Genomic DNA, 21,873 nt, shown 5'->3' on the forward strand with positions numbered 1-21,873 from the left:
ACTTATCTGGACTATCTGAGTCCTGTCCTCTGATCTCTGTCCTCTGGTCTCTGAACTGTCTGACTCCTGTCTATGATCCCTCAGGCTCGTCCACCACAGACCTGCTTATCTACCAGACTCTGTGCTACACTCAGGATGACCTGGACCACATCGACATGGATGATTATGTGCTCAAAATCTGTGGGCAGGCCGAGTTCCTCAACAAGTAAGTTTATGTCCCTCTCTATAGGATATTTTTCACTCACCTCTCTCTCTCTTTTTCTCACACTCATCTCACTCTATCAATCTCTAACTCTCTTTTTCCTCATTTTAGGCCGTAAGGTGAACCCTGTTATCGTTTCAACCCGCTCCACAGTCTGGCATCTACACAATCTTTAGCTCATAAAAAAGAACGAGTCCTGCTAAGCTACCAAAAAAAAGTTTGGCGCTGAAATTCCAGTCGATTGTCGATGCATCTATGTTTTATGCAGAACTAGTTTCTTCAGAGCGTAATAGGATTTTGGTGGCACGGATCGACACGTGATCCTTCTACACCAATAAGGTAGCTGCTTTTTGTCAACATGGATGGATATGGTTGTCAAATAGAGGATGGGACCTTGCACGTTACAGTGTTTCCTATGTTTATTTTGCCATGGCGGCCTGCCACGACTAAATTTCTGCCGCCATGGTATCAGAAATAGGGCTGTACAAAATCTTAGGACGTCTATGTGATTGTTAGAGTGCATGTCGGAGAATAGCATGGATACGCGCTTCACACCGCAGTTGAGATTGTGCCTCTTTGAGAAGTCGTATAGCTGACTTGTCAGTTAATTTAAGTCTGTTATTGTATTAGTCTATATTCTTGCTAATTTAAATTAAGTTAACTGGTGATCTTCGTTGTTTGTATTATTCCCCTGCTAGCTAAATTGCACATGTCTGTTGATTCGATAGCAATTGCTGCCTTTGCTTACGTTTGTATTTTCGGTGCATTACTATGCAGAAGTATTTTAAATTAATAAATAGTGGGTTTATTGTTATTATTTGCTACAGAATGCCTATCAAGCTCAAATGAAGCAGACAGGGTACATGCTTTCGAGTACCTTAATCGATAGGCTAGGCTACTGACCAACGTCAATTATTAATACGTCAATTAATAATTGCCAGCATTTATGCCATTTAGAACATACTTTATGAGTGGAAGGTCTCTAAGTAGCCTAACCTTATTGCTTTAGGGGAAATAGTACGAAAATATGTGCAATATTACATTAGTTATTAAACTAGGCTATTACATTAAACTGGGGGGGGGGGGGCAGACAGACAGACTTATGTCGTTGTTGTAACATTCATTCATTCATTCTTCCACAAATGAAAACACTGATCAACCAAAAAAACAATCGTAATGAAAAATATGAAATATGATATATAAAACTGTACAAAACAGAATAAGGAATAACAGATTAAGGACACTCAGTCCTCACTGTCAGTGTCAGGACAGTTATCTTCCAGTTCCTCAGTTTCAACGACATAAGTCTGTGCAACACAGTCCTGCAGAAAAACATGAACATCTGCTTGTCTCACATGCACTTTTGCAGCCGCAGTGTATCACATGCAAAACACTGTCAGGGGCCGAATTTCTGTTACGTGCTAGGTCCCATCCTCTATTTGCCAAACATATCCATCCATGTTGACTAAAAGCAGCTACCTTATTGGTGTAGAACGACCACGTGTCAAACCGTGCCACCAAAATCCTATTACGCTCTGAAGAAACTAGTTCTGCATAAAACATAGACGCAACGATAATCGACTGGAATTTCAGCGACAAACTTTTTTTTGGTAGCTTAGCACGAATCGTTCTTTTTTATGAGCTAAATATTGTGTAGATGCCAGACTGTGGAGCGGGAATCATTTTCTAAAAGACTTTTCGTGGTTCACCTTGCAGCCTATTTACCTCACTTTCCTTTCCCACCCTGCTTCCCCAATCTCTCCCTCTGTTTTTAGTTCTCTCTCTCTCTCTTTCACCTTTTTTGCAGTGGAATCCAAATGAACATGAACAACCGGATACTTTTCTTTGGCGTCAATTTGATTCCTTCGTTAATACAATTCAAAAGAAAATGTTGATTTAAACTAAATTCCCAAAAGCACAAATTCTCCCCTAAACGAGGTAATTTCTATACAGTAGTTTGCGGCCATAGGTGCCCTGTATTTATCTTTGTGTGCTCACCAGCCTTGACTAAATAGCTGGAAGAACCTTTTCAATCCTCCCCTCCTGTCAACCCCCCTCTGCTCCTCTCACCCCCCCCCCCTCCTTTCACCCCAACCAGTCAGCAGTTGACCAGTCAGTTAATAGTAACTAGTCAGCTGGTACTAACCAAAAGGCTGATAACCAGTCAGCTGGTAAACAAAATCAGGATTGATTCGCCAAGACAGTGTTTGCTGCAGTGCCACCCTCGTTACCGGGACAGCGAATTGATGGCGCTCAGACAGCTGCTGCAGGGGGTTGTGGTTATCTTAGTTTTGGGAGTTATTTCTTGATAAGGAACGGAAAAGTGTTTTTTCGTTCCACTTTTGATGCACAAGAAGCCATGTACTATACAGTTGCGATACAGACACACAACACACACAGAAGCACACACACAGAAGCACACACAACACACACATAATTCACACACAGAGAAGCACACACACAGCACAGTCCAAATGTCCACCATGGAAACTGCTTTTGGCATGATTACAGGAGAATCATTCTCCCCCTCCTCCTCAGTCTCCCTACCCCTTTCTCTCCCTCCTGCACCCTCTCCCTCTCCCTCATATTCCCCGTCTCTTCCTGGGCTCTGTGCCCACCCCATCGCTCTGTGCCAGGAGGGGCAGGGCTTACCCTGGCTGGGAAGAGCATAGGCTGCCCTCCCACCACTCTGGAGCCCAGCTCAGAGTGCAGACTGCCCCCCCCCCCCCCACCAAGCAGAGAGCATACTGCCCCCCCCCTCTCCATGGAGCCATGTGTATATCCAGACCTGCTGTGTGGGTGTATCCAAACCTGGTGTGTGTATATCCAGTAAGTATTACTTGTCTATCTGAGCCTTATAGGAATAACACCATTCAACCATTCAGAGTCAGTGGTCAGCTTCTTCTTCTGAAGTATTGGAATGGGAAAGAATGTTTGAGGATGTGTCTGGATGTACACGCGTCTCAAATGAAAAAATGCCTCAATTGTGGCCTTTTCAAACAAGCAGTACTTCTGTATGTTGACAGGTCTAGCCACAATGGGCTTCCCCCCCTTAATATGGAACACACACACACACTTCCCCATCCATCACACACTCTATAGACCTCACTGGGAAACAGACTGTTTCCGGTGTTAGTAGTTGCAGCTGTGTTTGTGTGTGTGTGTATGGATGTGTGTGTTTGGGTGCACTCTGTGTGCCACAGGAAGTGTGTTACCCCTGATAACCACCACCTGTATAAAGATAAAGGGACTACTTCTCTCTTTATAATCTTCCTCACCACCTCTCTCTCCTCTCACCCTCTCCTTCTTTCTCTCCTCTCACCCTCTCACTCCTTCCTCTCACGCTCTCTCCACCCTCCTCTCTCTCTTCCTCCTTTTACCGTCTCTCTCCTCACCCTCTCTCTATCCTCTCCCACACTCACCCTCTGTCTTTCCTTCACTCTCCTCTCTCTTTCCCTCACAATGGTCCTACAGTGTTCTGCTGTCCAGAGTTAGTGGAGTGAGTCCCGGCCTCGGCTGTGTTATATTGTGTGTCTGTGTGTGTTACTGTGTGTCTGCTGTGTTATTGCATGTGTCTGTGTGTGCTGTGTTATTGTGTGTGTGTGTGTTTGTGTGCTGTGTTATTGTGTCTGTGCTGTGTTATTGTTTTTGTGCGCTGTGTTTTTGTGTGTGTTTGTGTGGCTGTGTTATTGTGTGTGTGCAGTGTTATTGTGTGTGTTGTGGCAGTGTGTAGGGAAGAGAGCAGGCTTTGTTACCCAGTCTAACACAATTACTGTTTGTTCTTGTAACACTATTACATCAGCAATTAGTCTGCTGCTATCCAGTTCAAATGGAAGAAACTGTTTCAATGTGTTGGGATGTAAATGGAATTAAATGGGACATTTTTCAATCATTTGCTGTCATATTGTGGACAATTAATTGCTATAAATATAGCTGCAAGCAGCAATGGCGGATTCCTCCCTCAAAATGGCAAAATGTTGTAAAATTGATATAATAGATAGTTACACTGGGATTAACGAGAAGACTTGAAACCGTAATTTCTGTCAGAATCCCCCCAAAATTATATATAACTCTGACTAGATTAGAACCTACAACCCTTTGCACATCCACATTGTATCTCATCCTGCTAAGCCATTCACAGACTTAGACATTAGACTATTCAGTTTTTGTATCAGAAAATAAGCCGTTTCTCCAATGGCAAGCATTGTCAGGTTTGGTTAAAGTTCAAACAACTGTAATTCAGTCAGGCTTTGCCGGATGTTGAAAAAGGTGATGCACCACCTACTGTTGAGGACATGAAGTTTGCGGTATTGCACAGAAACACAAACTAGGCCGTTGATGTAAATGTTAAAAGATAAAAAAAAGCTCCTTTACTTCAATAATTGTCTTAATTCGTAGACTCTCTCCTTCTTCAAACACAACGTCATTACTCAATTGCAACATAGAGACCAAATTCACAATGTATAGCCTATCAGCTAGATAGCTAGACCGTGACATAGCCTAGGCTACTGTGACATAGAAAGATTGTAGGCTAAATGTTACCGGCAATGTGTAAAACTTTGAATTTGTATAGAATGCCTATAGACCTTTTTTGATGAACATTTTTGAACCTATAACCCTTTGCTTACCAGCACAACATCTCAGCCAATTGAGCCATTCCCAGACATGGATTACACAAAGTTCAGTAACTTGATAATAAAAAAGCTGTTTCTCCAATGGCGAGCATTGTCAGATTTGGTCCAAGTTCAAACAGCTGTAATTCATTAATATTTTGACATTTCAAGGTGAAACTTTGCATGGTACTTCAGGGGTGTGTCACCTTAAAGCCTATTAGGTTTGAACCATCCTTCAAAAATACATTTGATTTAGTGACACAAACATATTGAGGCAATGTGGACATTTACATAAATACACCCCTTTCAGCCATTTTGTATTTAATTCAATTGTCTTAAGTAAAGTTTTTAAATATGTCAAGGATACATATCTGTACAAAATTTCAAGTCAATTTGAACTTTGGTTCAAGAGAAGAGGAATTTTTAACGTTTTCAAAAATTATCACTGTACAGGAAGATCCATCATGGCGGACCTTATGGGTCCTTGAGGCTTTTTTGTTCCTCATGAAAAATGAGGCATGCGCACCAAGTTTAAGAAGAATTGGAGCAATGGGGTGGGAATGCCATCACTTTGAAAATAGGACTTTTGGGCGTGGCCTGTGGCGCCCCCTATGGTCTGATGTGGCCCATATTTGGTGTGGGGGTACCCACTTGGATTTAGTATCAATGTGCCAAATTTGAAAATTTATGACAAGGGACTTTTTGAGATATTGGGGCGCAAGGAGAAGAAAAATAATAATAAATATAGCTGCAAGCAGCGATGCGGGTTCCTCCGCAAAATGGCAAAATATTATGAACATGTACACTGTAGAAGATCGAGACTTGGACAACAAGAGAGCAAAACTACTTCATGTTTGGCCAACAACAATAGGCTGAACGGGGATTTGAACTCATGAGCATAAGGTTACTAGTCAGTCTCTCTAGCCTCTCTGCTACACACCAACTGCTGAGATTGTATGATTAGTAAGGGCTGAGTATTAACTTTTTATAGGATACTGAAACTCTTCTTGAGTTGCTCTCTTTCCAGACTCTCAGTCAATGCACAACTAACAATAGTCATGTGGGCTAGGGCAGCGCTCATATTCAGCTCCTTGCGAGAATAGCCTGTGACAGTACAGAAGCCGACTCTCTGGTCCCATTAAACTACACAACATGCACAATCAGGGTGACCAACAAGATTATATTAACTAACAAACAATAACATTACAAACATCTAACTGAACGAACCCAACAACTGAAATCCCTCGCACGGCTGTTGTAATCAAACTATTTTCCACAAGTCTTCGCATTTTTTGACATGCCGCACTGCATGCTGGGTACCCAAGGGTGCTGACGCTGATTATCTAGCTGTGCTCCGACTGCGTGATATGAGTATTAGTTTTTGGTCAGTTTTGGGACAAAGGTTAAGAAACGGTTGACATTTCAAGGTGAAATTGCATGAAATTGCGCATGGTATTTCAGAATGATGTCTGCCTGTTTAACTAAACAAGTAATTAAAATTATGACAGGCCAAAAGACTGTGCCTGGATTCAAACCTGTGACTTGCACTTTGTAGGACACCGTTTCAACCCATTGAGCTACCCTCAAGGATGAGAATACGTGGTCAGTTACTGTACAAAAAAAAGAAGCCGTTTCTCCTGTAGCACGGATTGTTCGATTCGGCCAAAGTTTAAACAGCTGTAATTCAATGATCTTTTGACATATCAAGGTGAAATTGCGCATGGTACTTCAGAACGATGTCATCCTGTTTAACTAAACAGATATTCAAATTTAAGACAGGCTCAACCACTGTGGCGGGATTCAAACCTACTACCTTATACTTAGCAGGTCATCGTCCCAGCCCATTGAGCTATTCTCAGTCTTGAATATTGTCATGTTCAGTTACTGTATGAAAAAGTAAGCTGTTTCTCCTGTGGTAAGCGTTGTTAGATTCAGCCAAGGTTGAAACAGCTCTAATTCAATCATATTTTGACATACCAAGGTGAAATTGTTTATGGTACTTCAGAGTGATGTCATCTTGAACCCTATTAGGTTTGAAAATCCATCATTCAAAATGACATTTGATTTAGTGACACAAACGTATTGAGGCAATATGTACATTTACATAAGTACACCCCTTTCAGCCATTTTGTACTTGATTCAATTGCCTTAAGTAGCGTTTTTAGATACATCCATGATACATATCTGTACCAAATTTCAAGTCAATTTCACCTTTGGTTCAAGAGAAGAGGAATTTTGAAGGTTTTCCCAAATTATCACAGTACAGGAAAATCCATCATGGCGGACCTTATGGGTCCTTGAGGCTTTTTTGTTCCTCATGAAAAATGAGGCATGCACACCAAGTTTCAGAAGAATTGGAGCAATGGGGTGGAAATGCCATCACTTTGAAAATCGGACTTTTGGGCGTGGCCTGTGGCGCCCCCTATGGTCCGATGTGGCCCATATTTGGTGTGGGGGTACCCACTTGGATGTAGTATCAATGTGCCAAATTAGAAAATTTATAACTAGGGACTTTTTGAGATATTGGGGCGCAAGGAGAAGAAAAATAATAATAATAAGAAGAATACCAACAATAATAATAGGTTCCCTCCTACCGGAAGAACCTAAATATAGCTGCAAGCAGCGATTCGGGTTCCTCCGCAAAATGGCAAAATATTATAAACATGTACACTGTCGAAGATCGAGAGTTGGACAACAAGAGAGCAAAACTACTTAATGTTTGGCCAACAACAGGCTGAATGGGGATTTGAACTCATGAGCATAAGGTTACAAGTCAGTCTCTCTATCCTCTCTGCTACACACCAACTGTTGAGATTGTATGAATAGGAAGGGCAGAGTATTAGCTTTGGTCAGCTTTGGGACAAAGGTTAAGAAACGGTTGACATTTCAAGGTGAAATTGCATGAAATTGTGCATGGTATTTCAGAATGATGTCATCCTGTTTAGCTAAACAGATAATCAAAATTATGACAGGCCAAAAGATAATGGCTGGATTCCAACCTATTACCTTATACTTTACAGGTCACCATCCCAGCCCATTCAGCTATTCTCAGTGTTGAATATTGTAATGTTCAGTTACTGTATAAAACAGTAAGCTGTTTCTCCTGTGGTAAGCGTTGTTATATTCAGCCAACGTTGAAATTGCTCTAATTCAATCATATTTTGACATACCAAGGTGAAATTGTTTGTGGTACTTCAGAATGATGTCATCCTGTTGAATGAACAGATAATCAAAATTATGACAGGCCAAAAGACTATGGCTGGATTCCAACCTACGACCTTATACTTTACAGATCACCATCCCAGCCCATTGAGCTATTCTCAGTGTTGAATATTGTCATGTTCAGTTACTGTATAAAAAATTAAGCTGTTTCTCCTGTGGTAAGCATTGTTAGATTCAGCCAACGTTGAAACTGCTTGTACATTTCCTATAAAAACAGGACAACGGGATGACTGGGTTGCTGCTGTAAAGTATAACTTACTCATAGTTTTTTAAAAAGGTTGTTTGGAGTGCCATAACTTGTTATGGAAGGGAATTTCAAATCATGCCTAGCATCAGTGGGGCTGTGTCCTGGCTTAGGTTACTGAAATGAATTTGTGCAACAGGCAAGGGATCCACCTGAACAAGTGATGGGCCTGACTTATTAAGATTCCTCCTGATGGAGGAATCCTAATAAGAGTACTAACAAAAACAATAGGTATACTCCTACCGGAGGAACCTTAATAAGAATACTAACAAAAACAATAGGTTCCCTCCTACCGGAGGAACCTTAAGAATAAGAATAAGAATAAGAATACTAACAAAAATAATAGGTTCCCTCCTACCAGAGGAACCCTAACAATACCAATAGGTTTCCTCCTGACGGAGGAATCCTAATAATAATAATAATAGGAATACAAACAAAAACAATAGGCTCCCTCCTACCGGAGGAACCCTAATAATAGGAATACTAACTAAAACAATAGGTTCCTTCCTACCGGAGGAACCCTAAAAAGATGTTACCTTAGGCAATTGTTGGAGAACATGCTAACTCATTATGTAGGTTAAATAGAGACCATGCATTCAAAACAATTAAAAACAGGTGGTGCATGTCTTTCTCAACAATGACAAAATGCTAGGTGTTTCCAAACTTTTGAAAGGCACTGTATGTTCTCTTGTTTTGTGTCTTTGTCCTCTTCTTACCTCCTCTCTTTCGCCTCCAACTCCATCTCTTATTCTCTCTGCTCCAGTGATCAGCCTCTAGCAAGTCTTGAGTACATCCAACAGTGTCTGAAGTTTGACTGGGACATTCGTCTCTTCCTCACCAAGAGAAGCACTGTCAACACAGAGCTAGCCCGCGTGGTGAACACACACACAGACACACACTCTCTCTCTCTTTCTCACACACACACACACACACACACACACACACACACACACAGAGAGAGACTCTCTCACACACACATACAGGCACAGCCTCACACACGCATACAGCCTCACACACGCACACAGACTCACGCACACACATACATGGTCTTACACACACACAGGCTTTCACTCGCAAGCACGTACTCACACATACACACACACATACACACACAAACAAGCCTACATTCATGTTTTTTTGCAGATGCATTTTGACTATAAATCTCTAACTCCCATCATCCCTTGATCATTGACAGGAGGAAGATGATGAGACTGCCTCCACTATGAACCACAACATCGTGCTCCAGGAACGACCAATCAAACAGACTGTCACCAGGTGAGAGGGCGGGACTATGCAGTCTCTGTCAGACATCATTGGTTGAACCAGAAAGCTGACTTATGTAATACCAGATAATGTCTAATAAGGGGATAACTACCACTCTCGGGAAACTTCCGGCTTCTGAACTGGTTGCAGTTCCACTCGAGGTTCTATATGAGGGTGCTCACCGGCGAGTGCAGAATGAATGGAGGTCTATGGAGCTAAACCGCTCAAAATCTCATCACTTTTCTCAGGATATCATTTTTTGTCTTTAGTAATGTGAACGTTGCTTTCGAAAGGGGAGGCAAAGAAAATACACACTGCTGGGTGTTAAAAAAAAATTTAGTTGCTTTTTTGTTCTAAAAAGCCTTTTAAAATGTCAATGACGTCATACAATCAGCATTCATTAGCAGAATGCTAGCCTGTTATGGGCAACAACGACTCACCCTGTAAGAAATCGAAAGGACATAAGTACTCGTTCATTCAACTTTCGACCTATAATCCGTGTTGAACTTGCAAAAACTACAATCAAATCTGAGATTTCTCAATGACAATCAGGCGAAAGAGACAAATTTAGCCGTCTAGCTCCATAGACTCCCATTCATTTTCCACTCGCCCGCGATCACCCCCAGTGGAACTCTGGTGGAACTGCAACCAAATTCTGTACAATGGGGCTTAATAGGGAATGGACAGTCTCTCTGTAGACGGGCTCTGGTAATACGGAATGAGATGGAGGAAATAAGGAAAGGTGATGAAATCAGGGAATGTGAACAGGAGAGCATCCATTTTACTGCTAAGGTAGTTAAAATACAGTATTGTTATTTGTTTGTACTTTAACTTAATATTCAGGATGTGGATGTGTTTTTGAACAGGGAAGCTTTGACTCTGCTCCTGGATACCTTCCACAATGAGGCAGAATCCTTTCTCCTTTCTGAGGTAACCTACGTGCACACACAGACATTCTCTCTCTCTCTCTCTCTCTCTCTCTCTCTCTCTCTCTCTCTCTCTCTCTCTCTCTCTCTCTCTCTCTCTCTCTCTCTCTCTCTCTCTCTCTCTCTCTCTCTCTCTCTCTCTCTTTTTTGCACCAGTGTTGACGTTGACAACATGAAGCCCTGACCTGTCTGTTCTGTCTAGGGTGAGCTTCCACTGCACGTGGAGCGCCTCGTCCAATCAGTGAAAGCACTCTGCAGCTCTCTGGCGGCTGTGGAAACGCCAGACATCACAGCCGCCCTCAACCAGCTGCCAGCATGTCCATGTCGCCTGCATCCCAGAGTTCTGAAGGTAAACACAGGCAGCAAACCACCATTGTTTCTCCCTTGTCCTAGGTCACTTTTAGACATGACCACATGGTATGACCTTTTAAGTTGAAAAGATAACTGCTGTTGGTTGCTCACCTCTGATGATTGTATTGTAAGAATTAAGAATGTGTGTGTGTGTGTTCCTTCCTCCAGGATGTGTCTGTGCTGGCCAGGAGAGAGAACAGAGGTAGGCTATCTATGGAAACGGTCTAGTATAGTGAGCTGCGAAACCTCTAGTGGGGGAGAGAGGCCGATGGAAGAGTCAAAGAATGAAGAAGAAGAGAGGAGGGCCAGAGAGGAGGAGGAGGAGGGAGAGTGGAGAAGGGACAGAGAGAGGAGGAGGTGGCCACAGGGTCACCATGCCTCACATTCACTACGTGTGGCGTCCTTGAACCGCCACGGATGTCCGTACTGTCATTGCCATCTTAACATCCTTTGCAACAACAGGAAAGAGACTGGTCTGTGAACAGGACGTGCACACACATACACACACATGAACACACACACAGAGAAACACGAACACACACTGACACACAAACAAACACACAGAGACACATGAACACTCACATACAGAGAAACACGAACACACACACACAGAGACTCATGTTTTTTATAAATTACTCATTCTTGACAAAAGGCAAAAGAGCTGTGTGTGTGCACACATTTGAATAATGTCGGGCTGTAAACGGGTTCGGGCTTTTAAAAAGCTGTCTATCAAAATGTACTTGTCGGGGTCGGGCCAAATTCTGTTGGGCTCGGGCCTTGTCGGGCCTAACTTTTAAGGCCCGATTACAGCTCTAGGTTGCGGCATGTGGCTTTATGGAGTAACATAATGGAGTATTTAAGGACTTGGTTTGTTTAGTTTTTACTGTTATTTATAGAGGCATGTAGACTTTGTAGAAACTATTATGACTTCCTTGATTCTTGAATGTTTGCTATCTTTAGATATTTTTTGTTCTTCAGAACTTAAGTAAGATGAAGAATCATTAGATATTTCAAAAGTAAAATTGAAAATGTTTTTAAAAGCTGAATTAGGAAGTTAATGCTTAATGTTTATATTTTTGATGTATTCTAAGACTCCGTGGTGGAGAAGCTGACGGCGGCCATCTTGGATCTGGTGGATCTGTACTGCAGCACGTTCAACGCAAACTTCCATCCGGCGCCGCAGGGCAGACGCCCAGCCACGCCCAGCCAGGAGGCTGGCCTGGTCACCAACGTCCTCTCCTTCAGCGTCTATGCAGCGCACCGTGTCCCCATCACCTGGGCTGCCAGGTAGCACACACTCACGCTCTCACACACACACACACAAATACACTCACACACATATACACACCCCACACACACACACACATACAGGTTTGTTTTTCCATCCTAAATAAACATACACTGGCCTGACACAATCACAAACATAAGGCTTCACAGACATCAACATGCACACAAATACATGCTCCCATGCAGTGTTGGGCAGTAGCGTTGCTACAAGCAGCACCGTTAACTACATTTCTCAGTATTATGGTGGTAGCATTGTTGTTTTCTGAATCAAATCACTTTTCAGTGGCGAACCAATTTTATTGATGAAGTAGTGCTTGCAATATTTTCACAAGCATTTCTTAAGCTCAAGCTCAAGTCTGAAATACAACTGCTAAGGATCAGTAAAGTAGGACGTATGAGTATGATGCCACCGCCATACACGGACCTGTATGTGTAGCCAACAGAAACACTTCATAGGACAGTGACATCACGTATCAATCCTTGGGCAGATGCCTGCAATTTTGCTGCAGGGGAATAAAGACACGTGAGATTGAATTTACTTAATGGAGAGATGGCAGAGGGTGATAACGTAGAGGAATTGATCCTGAGGGAGTCACCGAGGCCGTACCTTACAAACCGTACAAACCATAATAAACCATTGAACTGAACAATTTTGCCTGCCTATCTGTTTGACTGACAGTTTTATTGATCACTGAGATTTTGAATGAATTATTATTATTAATGTATATATTTTTAAATATATTAGATGTAGTACACTACAAATGACTAAATGTAAATGTAAAATCAAAAATACATAAAATCAAAATAATTCATAAAAATAAAAATGTGTAATATTCAATAAGACTATACAGCATTATAGTCTAGTAGTGTGAATGCTTGGACATAACAGGGAAACCCATGGTTTTGGGATTAAAACCCATCATCACCAGCAGTGGTCATTTGACGTCTGATGCATCCACCGGCAGACCTGGACTACATCTCAGATCTCCTTAACCACCAAAATCAAATAGAAACAAAGATTGCAACAAAGAAATCAATACAGAAATTATCAGGATATAAGAACATGCCTACTTGTTGTCTTTACAGGGTCATCTCTAAAACCATCAACCCTTCAGTAAACTGTCAGTTAGGTTTTTCTAAGACAGTCTAAACCAGGCCCTGATTGTGCTCTTTCTCTCCAGGTTAGGTGATAAGCAGTTCTTTCCAGGTCAGGGAGTCATAAACCTCAGTTAACCAAACAAAAACCTGTTTAACCCTTAAGTCACCCCAGATTTTGTCTCCAGATGTACTCCCCCGGTCAAACTTATCTCCATTTTATAGATGGCAAAAGAAGCTCACCCTCCCCCGAAGGTGATCTCCTACAGCGCGGTCAAGACTTTTAGGTCAGCAGACATTTCTCTCCAGCCTGCTGCTAACTCTTTTACAACCTCTGTATGATAAGAACCATCACTTGGCACAAATCCTGACATATCATTACATGTTCTCAATTTCTGTTTCTTTTCAAATTAATATCAACTTTCAGTAGTACAAACAGGTTTCTCAAAAACTAAACATTAAGCTTTAATGCAAACTCCCAAATAATACTTAAGTCACATAAATGAAACAGTATTGTTATCACCTCTTTTTGTGAAAGATAATAAAACCATTGTTATTATCCCAAACCAGAATTTAATCTGTATGCTTCTTAAATGAAATATAGATCACATAATGTTCTTAATGTAGCTATTAACCAAACATTTTCCCAACTATATTTTCTATATAAAAGGTCAGATAGGTAGAACTTCATAACCTGCTTTGGCTGCAGTCCAAAACAAGCTAATTAGCACAAACCATCATAACCACAATTTATCAGACTTAATGAGTCTTCCCAAATTATTTCAGAACAAAGGTTATAATAACCCTCTTTATGCACTAATACCATTTATTAATACAACCTTATCACAGCCTAACTGTTCATCCCAAACATTGTGTCAGGCTCTGATAAAACTCTCAAACAAAACTTAAAATCAAAATGACAATCAAACTCCAAACAAAAGTATATTTTAGTTATTTTCTCTTTCTCATTTCATAATGTGAATCACTCAATCTTTCACATACATTTCCTTAAAGCCAAATAAAATAACATTTGTGTAAAACACAGCTTCAAAATAACCCAAACTGGAAAAGTGCCATCAATTGATTCCATTTCAATGGATATTTGATGTGCACGTGGTTATTTGAAACTAAAGTTACATTTCAAATAAAATCAAACCCTTAAACATTCTTTCGCAAAATAAAAATAACCTTACTGTCTCAACACAAAAACTTCCCAAGTTCCCATAATACTCAATGTTGCCATTATTGACGGAATCTAGTAGTTTGATTTCAAAATTAGCCTTCTACTAATACTCTGACCCATATTTAAATTTGCTTTAAACTATCGTTATCATAACTTTGTTTCATGAACTCCATGTTCGGATAGTTGAAACTGCTCCCAGACCTAAGTCACTCATGCCAGTATTACGCTCCGTAATCACGTCAATCAAAAAATGCCCCTAAGACAAAAGAAACTATAAATTCTCCCTTTTTCTTTTTAAACCATTAAATTCACAATTTAACAAGAGTAACATAAACCCGTAAAACAAAACCGTATTCTTTAACTTCTCAAAAGTCTTATTAAAGCATGTAATACAGAATACTCCTTTGAATATTCCTATTTTGTCAGCCATTACTCAGCATGCGTAATACACGGATAATTCTTCAAATCTCAAATTTGCGGACCAAAAACCCAAAAAGAAAATATTTAATTTGAATATTTAGTAGTTTGTATATGTTTTAATGTAACACTTCTCACTTTCTCAATTACTCTTAGTTTTTACTCAATGAATCAACTCAAACAAAATCAGCGCGCATTTCAAACTCGAATCGAACAAACAGCTTCAGCGTGTTGGAACTCAAGACAAACAGCAAAGCGCTCCGGGAAAAAACTTTTTTCTCTTTTTCCTTTGACCAACACAGCTGGTTGGCGTTTACCTCCTATTCACTTAATTTCGCTAAAGTATAACTTTTCCAATCCAATTAGCAAGATCTCAACGTAACGGGACTTTTTTGTTGTTTTTTAGCCCCCACCTTTCTCCATCTCTCCTCGGATTTTCTGTAACTCATATAAAATGTACTCAAACAACCAAAAATCTTGTTAGCAAATGTATCAAAATGCTCATCACGTAACATATTTCAAAAGTAACCAAATTAATATGTAAAATTCGCTCCAAATGTATCTATTTCTCTAAATTTGCGTCTTTGTAAATTTCTCAACTTCCGTCTGCGCATGCATCATGCGGTTGCTCCTGGATCTCAAATGTCAAGCTGCAATTCCTTTACTAGCCTGTACCCGCCGCCATCGCTGTTGAGTCTGTCTGTACGTTTGTTAGCTACAAATTTCGTTGCCATAGTTGCAAGTCTAACTTCCTGGACTCTCCTTTGTTTCAGGACAGAGCAGAATGCACTTCCTCCACGTTTTTACCATTAGCCAACAAAGTCACAGCCTGGATTTTTTCCTCTCAGATCCCAGCTATCCTAGCAATTTGTAAAAGACTTGGTTCAACAGACAGCGGACTGGCAAATTCGCTAGAATCATGTCAGCCTTCGGATTTCTTTCTAGGGACAATTCTACCCTCTTACAACATTTAAAACAATTACCCATGGTTATATTTACAACAGAACCTCAATATTTACAATTCTATCAACTATTAGTACTATTTCAACTTCAACATAAAAATTGGAATCCAAAGTCTACATATGCACCTAATACCACTCGTCAGAGAATGACAGCTTACACATGTATTAGAATCCTGGTTGGACAAGGCAACTTCAAGTCCATTTAAATAGGTACATATTGGTACCACCAAACCCAACACATTTCAACAAATCATCTCAGCAGCAATGAACACGCATATGCAGCACCTTTGCCCTTAACAACATGTAATAAAAAAATAATATATATATATATATATATATCGCGCGTCAGTTTCTCTGTTTAATCTTTTTCGTGCTGCACGGAGTATATTCTTTACAGTAGCCTCCTCAATAAGGCTATGAACTTTTACAGGTTATATTTACTTCAATGGCATTCTCACAGAATTGATCAAAAATCTTTTCCATTTGGTTAGGTATTTGATTACCACCAAACTCATATATATTTCAAATATCTCAATTCTGGTCGGTCAGATCATAACCAATTCTGCTGCCCGGATCTCCCGTCACCACGTTAGTAATTAAAACCCCGCCTATTTACGTCACCAGTATTTCTCCTGCATCAGTTTTCAAAAGAAAACATTTCGCTTCAACAATATTATGCACACTTTCACTTCAAATATTCGTTTTTAGCAAAATGACTTAGTTCACCGATACGCCACCAATACCGGTCTCAGTAAAATATGACGCCCTATATTAGCTGCACTGGATTTTCACCGGGTCTTAGCAAATACAGGACCAGAGTGCATCTTTAACGACGACACTGTGGAATCTTTCTCTCAGGGGAAAACAAAAGTCGACTATAACCAGTGATTAGTCTTTAACGACTTCACTGCGGAGGTTTCATCCCTCGCGGTATATAAAAAATAAAAACAAGTATTCTTCAACTATATATATACAATTTATTCTTACCTTGTCCATCGAAAGCTGTGCCTCTTAGCTAGTCCAGAATTCCGTCACCTTTCCACCATCCACCCCCCCCCCAAAAAACGGGCCTCTTTTTAAACAGCCATATTTGCTGCGAGGTCCTCCATTGTCATGCACGTCTGCACGATTTCAGGTCTTGGTTCTGGATGATGGAAAGGGTGTTGGAATCCGGCTCGAAGGACCAAGTTGTCAGGAATATTAATCTATCAAGCATTGCACAGTCAGTCGGTGAACAAGTTTAAGAAAGCTTTATTGCTTGCGGCCGGCCCACAAAGAGACAAAAACATCACACGCCATTGTGCTACAAAGTTTGTCTGCTAGCATGTTGCGCTAGCTACCTATTTAAGCAGCCCCGCTCTTTACAGTCATTGGGTAAGACAAAGGCATGCAAATGTCCCATGGCTCTTCTTCATTGGCTCCTTGCATAGACCTGGCACGCGTGTGTGCGTGTTTACGTGTGTGCGTGTTTATGACATCAACCCTGATTTAAACACAACAACAGGATCTCCGGTCCTGGGGTCGTAAACTCCTTCACATAGGTGTCAACAAATGGTCACCAGACCTTGTGTCTCCACCTATAGTCCTTGTCACAAAGTATCTCCTTAAAACAACCAAACCAACCCCCTTCTTCTAAGTCCTCAGCTCCAAGATAAGGGTCCTGTATGTTTACCCAGAGTTCAGATTTGGGGTTAGGCCTCTCTTTGCACCCAAGGAATACTGAACACAGAATCATTCTTATACAGGATAAATGTGTTACATCTTCAATTTTTCCAACATTAGCTCATTACATTTTCCAAGTAGCTTTTTCAACACTGCTCACACATATACACATACCTTAGTGCAAACACGCTGGCCTGACATTAAAGCCGTGGACATGTACACATTGCACATGCACACAAGCCTCCATTTCTGTCCACTGTGAAGTCTCCAGAGGACCAAATATTTATGAGGTCATGCACACTGGCCACCCACACACACATACACATACATATACACACACACATACACAAACACACCAATACATACACACACTCCCTCCCCCCATAAACACGCATAGATACACACACACACACACACACACTCACACACACACCAGCTGTTCATGCTGGATATGCAGATGTGTAATCATGAAGGATTACATCGTTGTATAGAGGGGAGAGAACCCTGACAACCCCTCCTCCCTACTTCCCTCTCTCTACCCTTCTCTCTGGTTTCCATACCCCTCTACTCTTCTCCTCCACTCTTCCCATCCACTCTTCTCCTCCCTACTTCCCTCTCTATTCTTCTCTCCTGTTTTCCTCCTCCACTCTTCCCCTCCTCCCTACTTCCCTCTATCATTCTCTCCTGTTTCTCCTCCTCCACTGCCCTCCTCCCTACTTCCCTCTCTCTATCCTTCTCTCCTGTTTCCTTCCTCCTCCACACTCCTCCCTATTTCCTTTTCTCTGGTTTTCAAACTGCCTGTGCTCCAGGGGCGTAGGCAGAATAATCTTTTTGGGTAGGCTTAGAAAAATATGGATAGGCATCTTTTCAGTTTTTGTACTTATTTACTTTGTGATGTGCACCCGGTGCATAATTTTTCGGAGATATTTTCGTTTTTGGATAGGCCTTAGATCAAATTGGCTACGCCCCTGCTGTGCTCTCTCATGTCTATTTTTCATCCCCCTTTTCTACTTCTCTCTTCTATCACCCTGTTCCTCCTTCCACATGGCTTATCTCCTGTTTGTGTACTCAGCCTTGCTCCCTCCTCTCCTTCTCCCTCTCTCTGTTGTCCCCCTCCTCTCTCCGTTCATTTATCCTGACTGAACAACTGCCCCTCTCTCTTCACTCTACTGGCATGATTCCACATCAACTGGCAGATGTCACCTCACACACATGCACACTAATCTCAGCCCATACCAGACCACGCTCACTTCACACACATACACACACACACACACTAATCTCAGACCAGACCACTCTCACATGTCCTCCACTATACTCTAGAATCTTGCTCCAGCTTTGTTGCCCCTCCCCTCCCCCCACCCAACACACACACACACACACCACTTTTCCTTTAGTCACCCGTCTCTTTGTATCCCCCTTGAAACTGCAACATGATTTGTCGCTGTCAAGAATGGTACCAGGCTGGCTGACAGCCTGGGAACCCTGCCTAACCTCCTGACCCCAGGGGGCGGGGCCAGGGAGCTGGGTTGTCGGTCACGAGGCACCTGTCCGGCAGGGGTGTTCACATGCCATCTGTGTGGTAGAGAGGAATGGAGGAGTGTATGTGTGTGGCAAAAGTTGGGTTTTCACAAGGGATAGCATGCTTAGAAACCACTTAATTTTAGAGTATTCCAGGTAACTGGGACATTCTCTTTATAGTGAAATATAACAATCCTGATTTCCAGACTTTTACTTTAGTTCTGAAATAGGGCTGGGCGATATGGGTAAACAATTATCACGATAGATATTTATATTTCCATTCGATAACGATAATTAAGACGATAGACCACAGATCCGTAGTAGTAGCAAAATAAGTCTCTTCCTCAACTTTTTCCCTACACTCGGCAATAAAGTTTAGGCAGCGCGGTGTGAGAGAAATGTTTGCGGCCAGGGAGCACATACCTGGGGTCAAGTAACGTAAGCTTTTTAAAACCTTGCTTTTTATCAATACCTTGGTGCAAACTCACACTTTCTGCATGTTCCAATGAGTGATTTTGCTTCAGGTGGTAAAAAAAGGTTTGTCGTATTACCAGACTTGGTAGCCACCTGTTTACGACACAATTTCCACCTAACATTGCTCTGCTCTTTGTCATATTTCAAAAAGCCAAACCACTTCCAAATAACTGAAGAAAACGAACCCTTTTTATCAATAATTTATTCATTGGAAATTGCTCCCTCGCCATGGCTATCACTGCCACTGTTTTCGGCAACAAGACTCATTTTCCATGAGTAGGAGAAAAATAGGCAGAGAGAAGATTAGTACAGGGGCTAGGACATAATCACCAGACTTTCTGACTGTGGGAAATTAGCCACACTCCCACACATACACACTTTCACACACTCATACACACTCACACACTCACGTCAGAGCTCCTGTCTGTTTTCCCACAGTCAGAAAAGCCTTGCTCTGAGGAGTGTTTTGTTGTAACTGTCACTCGAAGAGTCACATGATTCCAATGTGCATTTGGATTCGCTCCCTTTCATGCTCCCTTTCATGAATGAAAGCTGTTGCCATGACAAGGTTAGCTTTCTCATGGAGGTTAACTGACAACAACTTCTCCTAGCACATTTCCAACCGCTGAGATATATTTGTATTAGATTTAAATTAGCATGCATTATCACAGTTTTTAAAGGGCGGTCTTTGGTTACATTTCCTACCCCATGTGACCTCTGCTTCCTCTTCCTGTCAGCTATGAAGGCTTCTTCCTGTCGTGCTCCCTGACCCACGGAGGGGTGGAGCTCTGCGCCCCTCAGCACACCAGCAAGCAGGCTGTCAGCAAACATCTCTTCCACCTGGTGGTGTGGGACCAGAGGTAGGCAAGCCTCAGAGGCCTGCACCAATCACAACACACCTTACACATGGAAAGTTGTGTACACAACGCTTATCCAAGGCTCAGATAGGAAGTACATACTGCAGCTGCTGGCTGCCCTTCCAAAGCACGTTCTGTTGCATGCAAAAGGCAAGCATACTAACAGATAGGCGGATGGATGGATGGACGGATGGATGAACAAGCACATTGCATTCCTGTAGCCGACACCAGGTGTTTCATTTGTCCGCTATGTTTAGCATTAACCTATTTTCTCTGTGTCAACTTCAGGGGGAGGGGGGAGGAGTAGTTGACATTGTGTATGTGGGTGTTAGTGTCATAGTAGTAGCAGTTATAAGCTACATGCTACCTAGTCCCCTGTGTTGTTCGTGCAGAGACGTTAGCAGATGCCTCCATTGGGTCCCTCTTCCTGTCCCTGTTGTTGTTCAGTTATTTTGAGGAACCATTGTTGAGGTATTTTTAGTCAGACATCCTTGTGTATATACCGTTGCTTGTGTATGTATAGTTCCATGAAGGGTGTTTGATAGCTTTGTTAGGCGTTCACAGAGGCTTGGTGTTGAAGGTGACCCTCCGTGTGTCAAGGACCTCCTGACCAACGGGTTTACCGCCTCCTATGACCTGGTTGAGCTTGAGTAGCAGAACACACCAAGCTTCACCCAAGCCTGTTCTGGTCAGGAGTTACAGAGTCCTGAGGGAAATAGTTAACTATATGTCAGGTGGGAGTGCCATATGGGATATGCTGCCATATGGGAGTCAGGTGGCTGAGCGGTTAGGGACTTGGGCTAGTAATCCGAAGGTTGCTGGTTCGATTCCCGGCTGTGCAAAATTACGTTGTGTCCTTGGGCAAGGCACTTCACCCTACTTGCCTCGGGGAGAATGTCCCTGTACTTACTGTAAGTCGCTCTGGATAAGAGTGTCTGCTAAATGACTAAATGTAAATGTATATGTAACATGTACATACAGTATATATTAAATGTATCTATATACGGATATAGTAAACTCTATACAACATGTTCATTCAGTATATGTTATATATACATCAACATGTTTTACATTTATAGATCTGTATACATAACAATACCATATACAATATAATAATGTAATGTATTTATTTAGAAGATGGTTTTATTCAAAGAGATGTCCAGATTTGAACCTGCAACCTCATAATCTGCTGTCTAATGCTGAGCTATAGCTCTTCCCCATGTGACCTAAACTCCTCAAAAAAAGTTCTGAAACATTATTTCGGTCGATTATTCCTCCCCTTCAATAATACCAATTGGTATTGTATTTGACATCGTTGGAAAGCCTGATTAGTCACCTTTACAACGAGGTACAAACTTGTAAGGATCGTGCAATCGTGGAACAAGCAACACAGCTAACCGTGTGGGTAGCGGCCCAAAGAAATTTGCTAAAATCCCCTGCAGTATTCTTTTGTTGGTATTCACTATCGTTTTGAGTTGCTTGGTGGATTGGATGATTTGCACTCTCTCACAGTAATAAGGAAAAAACAACACATATTGGCCATTTTTACACTTTATTCATTTTACACTGTCAGAGACCTCAGTAGCGTGTGGAA

At 41.7% G+C, this 21,873-nt stretch overlaps 2 protein-coding genes across 2 annotated transcripts in view; both read left to right on the forward strand.

Moving 5' to 3' along the window:
• The window catches only part of LOC134017173 (protein phosphatase 1 regulatory subunit 15B), a 598,478-nt gene that overhangs the window by 540,793 nt on the left and 35,812 nt on the right, over positions 1-21,873 (forward strand). The window lies entirely within an intron of this gene.
• pik3c2b (phosphatidylinositol-4-phosphate 3-kinase, catalytic subunit type 2 beta) overlaps positions 1-21,873 on the forward strand; it is a 47,655-nt gene that overhangs the window by 13,743 nt on the left and 12,039 nt on the right. Inside the window, exons 5-13 of the mRNA XM_062475905.1 lie at positions 85-205; positions 9,045-9,156; positions 9,477-9,556; positions 10,411-10,474; positions 10,673-10,819; positions 10,990-11,023; positions 11,913-12,108; positions 20,160-20,283; positions 20,880-20,929. Coding sequence (XP_062331889.1) covers positions 85-205; positions 9,045-9,156; positions 9,477-9,556; positions 10,411-10,474; positions 10,673-10,819; positions 10,990-11,023; positions 11,913-12,108; positions 20,160-20,283; positions 20,880-20,929 — 928 coding nt within the window. The remainder of the gene's footprint in view (positions 1-84; positions 206-9,044; positions 9,157-9,476; positions 9,557-10,410; positions 10,475-10,672; positions 10,820-10,989; positions 11,024-11,912; positions 12,109-20,159; positions 20,284-20,879; positions 20,930-21,873) is intronic.

The sequence above is a fragment of the Osmerus eperlanus genome, chromosome 1 (genome assembly GCF_963692335.1).
Source record: "Osmerus eperlanus chromosome 1, fOsmEpe2.1, whole genome shotgun sequence".
In the NCBI taxonomy this organism is placed as follows: Eukaryota; Metazoa; Chordata; class Actinopteri; order Osmeriformes; family Osmeridae; genus Osmerus; species Osmerus eperlanus.